The sequence below is a fragment of the Thalassophryne amazonica genome, chromosome 2 (assembly GCF_902500255.1).
Source record: "Thalassophryne amazonica chromosome 2, fThaAma1.1, whole genome shotgun sequence".
NCBI classification, from domain to species: domain Eukaryota; kingdom Metazoa; phylum Chordata; class Actinopteri; order Batrachoidiformes; family Batrachoididae; genus Thalassophryne; species Thalassophryne amazonica.
This window is the reverse complement of record NC_047104.1, coordinates 21,220,050-21,227,110: the sequence shown is the minus strand read 5'-3', so window position 1 is coordinate 21,227,110 and position 7,061 is coordinate 21,220,050. Positions and strand designations below refer to the sequence as shown.

The window sequence follows — 7,061 nt, the reverse complement described above, 5'->3', positions numbered from 1 at the left end:
AGACAGTGGACTCATCTCTGTGCTGTCCTGTTAGACCTCAGTGCTGCTTTGATCTGTAAATTTTATTACAGAGATTAGAGCATGCCATAGGTATTAAAGGCACTGCGCTGCGGTGGTTTGAATCATATTATCTAAGTTAATTATGGAGTCCACAAGGTTCTGGCTAGGACCAATTTTATTCACTTTATACATGCTTCCCTTAGGCAGTAGTATTATAGAAGCATTGCTTAAATTTTCATTGTTACGCAGATGATACCCAGCTTTATCTATCCATGAAGCCAGAGGACACACACCAATTAGTTAGACTGCAGGAATGTCTTACAGACATAAAGACAGGATGACCTCTAATTTCCTGCTTTTAAATTCAGATAAAACTGAAGTTATTGTACTTGGCCCCACAAATTACAAACATGGTGTCTAACCAGATCCTTACTCTAGATGGCATTACCCTGACCTCTAGAATACTGTGAGAGAAATCTTGGAGTAATTTTTGATCAGGATATGTCCTTCATGCGCATATTAAGCAAATATGTAGGACTGCTTTTTTACATTTGCACAATATCTCTAAATTAGAAAGGTCTTGTCTCAGAGTGATGCTGAAAAACTAATTCATGTATTATTTCCCTAGGCTGGACTATTGTAATTCATTATTATCAGGTTGTCCTAAAAGTTCCCTGAAAAGCCTTCAGTTAATTCAAAATGCTGTAGCTAGAGTACGACGGGACTAGAAGGAGAGAGCATATCTACCTATATGGCCTCTCTTCATTGGCTTCCTGTTAATTCTAGAATAGAATTTAAAATTCTTCTCTTATTATAAGGTTTTGAATAATCAGGTCCCATCTTATCTTAGGGACCTCTTAGTACTATACACCCAATAGAGTGCTTCGCTCTCAGACTGCAGGCTTACTTGTAGTCCTAGGGTTTTTAAGAGTAGAATGGGAGGCGAGCCTTCAGCTTTCAGGCTCCTCTCCTGTGGAACCAGCTCCCAATTCAGATCAGGGAGACAGACACCCTCTACTTTTAAGATTAGGCTTAAAACTTTCCTTTTTCTAAAGCTTATACTTAGGGCTGGATCAGGTGACCCTGAACCATCCCGTAGTTATGCTGCTATAGACTTAGACTGCGGGGGGTTCCCATGATGCACTGAGTGTTTCTTTCTTTTTGCTCTGAATGCACCACTCTGCATTTAATCATTAGTGATTGATCTCTGCTGTCTTCCACAGCATGTCTTTTTCCTGATTCTCTCCCCTCAGCCCCAACCAGTCCCAGCAGAAGACTGCCCCCTCCCTGAGCCTGGTTGTTGGAGGTTTCTTCCTGATAAGGGAGTTTTTTCCTTCCCACTGTCACCAAGTGCTTGCTCATAGGGCGTCGTTTTGACCGTTGGGTTTTTCTGTAATTATTGTATGGCTTTTGCTTACAATATAAAGCGCCTTGGGGCAACTGTTGTTGTGATTTGGCGCTATATAATAGAATTGATTTGATTTTGATACTTGTAAATAAAGTGATGCTAAGATGTCTATTACAAGTAATGCTAGACCACTCTTGGTCCTTTTTGATTTTTAAAAATGGAACATATGCAAGAGTGTAAAGTTTAACACCTTTACCTAAAAAACGTGTGTCCCAAACCACACAAGACCGTGAACGCAGCACAGCATCACCGCATCACCGCATCACCGCAGCCGGAACCACACGATTTCCGCCGCCCCAGAACCTGGTGAATACTGGAGCCGCCAAGTCCCGAATTCCCAGGTGATCACCGTCCCCGACTGTCGGATCTGGTACTGCTGGCAAAGAACAAAGACAGTCAAGTGTGGGTGTGTGTACACCCAGTAACAATAACGGTGGGAATGCCACCTCCACCTCTCACTCAATAACTTGCAGAGTACTGAAGATTCCTCAGGGAAAAAGTGCCTTCTAGCGCTCTCTCAGCTTCCACTGACAGCGGTACTGGTACTCCTGCCAACACTCACAATATACAAACAATATTGCAAAACGGCTGAGGATATTACCTCCAATGAAGTATGATATCTCGGCAACGAGGTGGAGATGACGTCTGGTCTTTATGGAGTGAGATGATGTTGAGTAGATGGGTGACAGCTGTCAAGAGGTAATGAGCGACTGCTGTCACCCCCGGCTGTGTCCATGGCAGCAGCGCCCTCTCGTGCCTGAAGCCCGCACTTCAGGCAGAGCGCCCACTGGTGGTGGGCCAGCAGTACCTCCTCTTCTGGCGGCCCACACAACAGGCATCCTGCCTTGTCTCCTCTGGCCGCTGCTCATCTATGAAGTCCCAATCACCATCATGGAGGGCTTCGAGAGGAGCAGCGGCCAGAGGAGACAAGGCAGGATGCCATGCTGGTAGATCCAGGCCTTGAGCTTTCCAGGAACGTGGGAACATGCATCTGGCCGCAAGATCACCTGGGCAGAACTCTGGAAGATGGAGCCACACCACTTCAAGTTCCTGGTTCAGTCAGTGTACAACGTCCTCCCAAGCCCTGCCAACCTGTTCAGCTGGAGCTTGGTGATCTCACCAGTCTGACAACTCTGCCAGAAGAGGGGATCTTTGGAACATATTCTCAGCTGCTGCTCAAAGGCCTTGGGAGATGGCCGATACCGCTGGCACCATGACCAGGTGCTAAGGGCAGTAGCAGATACCATCTGTACTGGCATCAAGAACAGCAAGTGGCAATACCCCTCCAAGGGCACCATCACTTTTGTTCGAGCAGGTGAAAACCCCCAGTCTCCAAAGAAGACTCAGGGGGGCCTGCTTGCAACAGCAAGGGACTGGCAACTTCTGGTCGACCTTGGGAGGCAGTTAAGATTTCCGGACATCATTGCAACAACAACTCTATGGCCAGATATGGTCTTGATGTCTGGGATAAGTAAACAGGTGGTGCTATTGGAGCTAACTGTCCCCTGGGAAGAGCAGATGGAGGAAGCAAGGAATGGAAAAAGGCCAAGTATGCTGACCTGGTTGATGACTGTCGGAGGGATGGGTGGAAGGCCCCCTGCAACCCACTTCAGTGGGCTTGCAGGGGCTTCGCAGGCCAATCTTTACATCGGGTCCTGGGACTTCTAGGGATCTGCGGATTGCACAGACGGAGAGCCGTAAAAAACATCATGGAAGCTGCTGAAAAGGCTTCACGTTGGCTCTGGTTGAAGAGGGGGAATGCGTGGTGTAGTGCGTTACCTGGACACAAGTCAGGGCCTGATCACCCCCTGGCGGGGTCACCCAGGTGAGGGTGTCTAATGTAAGACCCGAAACACCCTATGACCCCAGGTACATCACTGAAGATGTGTCCAGGTTGCACCACAAGGTGTATTTTAGAACTGCAATGGCAATAAAGGCTCTATTCTATTTTATTGCCGTCAGTCACTGTACTCAAAGTGTCACAACCGTATGTACTGTAGGGTCTGACAGGAAGCACCAGGACCCTAAAGACTTGAACCTTTGTTGACCTTTCTTTCTTCTGTACATACAGTGTAGATGGCAAACCCCCAAATCCCACAGCTTTTCTTCCAGTTTGAAAGTCAGGTTTTTTGTCTACCAGATGGTGGCCATCCTGGATTTCTGGGTCAAACTGCTGTCATAACTTTAAGTTGATTTCAGAATTGGAGTCCTTGAGGTTGATTTCCCAGAAAAAGTGTCTTCATCTATGACTGTAGGTGCTCTGGTTCCAAAGTTAATTTTCCAGACTGGCACTGGCAGACGTCTCAGATTTGGAGCTCTGGTGAAAAAAAAATCTGGGATTTTTGAGTGTGACCTGGGGGTATTTTTTTTAACCAAACGGTCTTAAGAAGTCAAATCAATCATCAAAACATCTCAGCCTTAGAATGGCTAAGGGACTGAGGATCTGGGCCAAACGACTAGCAGCATCTGAAGCCACACTGGCCCACAACTATGATGAAATACAGAACTCTCTGATCTATAGCTCTAGATTTATCCCCAGGGGTGTGGCTGACTGCCAAGGAGGACTGAAAAAGAGGAGACTGGCTGCTGCCTGTCACTGAAATGGTTCAGAGGTGACAACAGGTCTGTTCACAACTGGGAACACCTGTGGTGATCTTGAGATACTTCACTACTCCCTAACCCACTAAATGTGCTTGCAAAGATTATTCCAAACAGAATTCAGTCCCAGTTGCTTGTTGCTCAGCAACACTGCGTGTCAGTCATTTGAAAGTGTCACAGAGTTTCTGCTTAAAATGGCCTCGTTTCTGCATAAAACTGACTTTACAGTGATTTAAGATGTTTTACGTTATCATCTGATGGTTAATAATTCCATTAATCCATTTAATTGTTTTGAGTGAAGAGACTCCGTCTCAGACGTGCTGCTGTGGTCCGAAATGACATATGCGCAGATGCAAACGGCGGGCCGATTTTTAGGGGCGGACCACGCGGTCTGCGACAGCAGCTCTCGCTGCAAAGTGTGCTGTAATGTTGGAATGTACCTGGATGAGATTTGGATGATTGCTTTACACACAGCTGGCATGGCTCATGCAAGGTTGACTGGCACACACCTGACTGAGCAGTGAGCTCATGCTGGAATGCCCCTGATGCCAGGAAGCCCAGCATGGTCAACACGTGTGTATGGACAGGCAACCTCTGCTGCTCGCCGTATTGCGCTCTGGGCTGACTGCAGTTCTGTGCACAACTCCAGTAACAGTGGCCTTGGTAATCCACATCCGTTTATGAGCCAGTTATTGTCATTTGGAAGTAAATCCTCATGATTCCTGAATACACGCTCATGTCGGATTGCACCATTTGGAAGGTCCTCTAACAATGCTAACGCAGCCATTGTTAGTGCCATTTTACGCATCACTTTGCACGTGCTTTTATGTCCATCCAAACACATGGGTGTGTTAATTGTTCATCAGTGTGTCTCTGATGTGCACATCACTCTGATCACTGACTTCTTGTTTTCACACTATTAACGGTTCACAGAATCACCTCCACATGTACACAGTGGAACAATAGCTGTAGAATCATGCATATGCCAGCCAGGATTTTTGCATGACGCACTGCACATTTCCACGGTCAAGTCACTTTTGATATATCTGCACGTGGACGCGGAGACGGGCGGACACCAGGCTTTTGTGGGTAACCATGATTTGTACGAGGCCCCAGGTTGTTTTTTGTTTGACTCTGGTTGTGAGACCTGGATGCGAATCACTGACATAATCCAGTAACTGGATAGCTTTGGTACCAGGGCTCTTCGGTGGATCCTTGGGTACTGCTGCTTGGGGAGACTTGGATGAGGAGTATCACATTATGAGGGAACATCAGGTTTTACATTTTGGTGTGTTGCTCTGAGCACAATCCAGCACATAGGTGCCGTGTTGAAGATCCCAGTGGCTGCGAAAGACAAAGAAGAAGAGAAGGTCTGTGCCAGACAGATGTTACTTTTTTGGAGAGCTGGGGACTGCCTGGGTGTTTACCATCCAGGACCCAAAGTGGTTCCATAGTGTGGTGGATAGAACAATGTGTGGCACCAGTACATGCTTCCCAACCTGACCATGGAAGGAATAGTGATCTCCAGCACCTTCATATCTTATTCACTGTGGTGTGATGACACAGTTGGTGAGACAACCTTCTATCTATACGTCCAGTCCAGAGATATTTGGACAGGGACAGGTTTTGTAACACTGCCACAGTGGAGGTGAAATAAAACAGTAAACATGCTGTTGTGTGGACTTTCAGATTTAATTCAAGGACATTAACAAAATCATCACACAAACCATTTAAGAATTATATCTATTTTTCTACAAAGTGCCTCCATTTTTGAGCCCATCAGTCATTTAACAAATGTGGTTAAGCATTAGTTTCAATAGAAATCATCACTTTTACAGCCAGTTCTCTTTAGACAAGCCAGGGGATGGACACATAAACATTTCCAAGTCAGATGATTCATTCAGACATTCAGAGTTGTGTGGGTGTTTTGGTGGCTTCCCTCACCAGTCTTCTTGTTGTGCACTCAGTTTTTAAGAATGACCTCCTCCAGATTTTCTACACTGTTTGTTTTTCTTAATGTTTGATGGAAATGAAGCCCAAGACAGATTCAGTGACTCCGTGATCCTCCCGTGATGAACAGGGGCCTCAGTTATATGACCCTGCGAGTTCTAGGATTTTGGGCAGGAACACACATGGGCTTAACCGTCATCCAGGTGTTGCTCCTCCCAGGTGGAGGTGGGGATGGAGCTGTAAGGGTCCATGATGACTTTTGCACAGCGGATGATCATGGCCACCAGCAGGAAGCACAGGAAGCCGATGCAGGCCAGAGTCAGACCCTGGTCCACTTCCACCAAAGCTGGCTCTGGAGTGCTCTCCACCTCCATAGCTGATGATGTCTGTAGCTGCTGTCCTCAGCCACACCCACACAGCATCCCAGCATCCTGACGACTAAGCTGGGCACAGAAGATGAATTTGGTTTCAGGACGTATTGTGGTCACGGGAGGACAGACAGCCCCCAAATCATCAGTAACCTCAGGGTGCTACAGACAGTAAGGCCTTACCTACCCCATGAGCAAGCATACTGTGGACAGTGGTCAGGAAAAGTGTATATAAAGTGAAATCTTGATACAGACACTGCATCCAGATCTGGAGTACCTCCAAAATTTAATGGACTCTTCCATTAAATTCCATGGCCTAACATCTAGCTGTGGTGAAAATTTCATCAAACTCCATGCAATAGTTTTGATGTAATCCTGCTAACAGACAAAAAAAAAAAGCAATAAATAAACGGCAGTTATTTTATGACGTCCTTAGCAGACATATTGACCAAATCAGTCCGATTTTCACCTGTAACTCATAAAGAGGAAGGAAAAAACATTTTAGTTATTGTACTTGTAGTTTATTGTCTGTATTACAACGTTGGAAAGAGGTGTCATTTTATTTAAAGCAGCGATTTGCTTTGAAGTTATTAATTCCGACCGGACTCTGTCTCGGTCGTTTAGAGCTGTGCCAACGGAACGAAGGGCGATTCTCATTTCTTGACTGCAGCAAGAGTCCCAGTTAGTGACTTTAATCCACACAAAAGTGACTCATGATTGGCATATTTTAATTGCAA

At 46.0% G+C, this 7,061-nt stretch overlaps 1 protein-coding gene across 1 annotated transcript; it reads right to left on the bottom strand.

The window, feature by feature from the left end:
* Window positions 1-5,324: 5,324 nt before the first annotated feature.
* On the bottom strand, window positions 5,325-6,353 carry LOC117522788 (cortexin domain-containing 1-like). Its single transcript, XM_034184179.1, has one exon. It carries the CDS (start codon window positions 6,328-6,330, stop codon window positions 6,145-6,147), a length of 186 nt encoding a protein of 61 aa, XP_034040070.1. The 5' UTR covers window positions 6,331-6,353; the 3' UTR covers window positions 5,325-6,144.
* Between the last annotated feature and the right edge of the window lie 708 nt (window positions 6,354-7,061).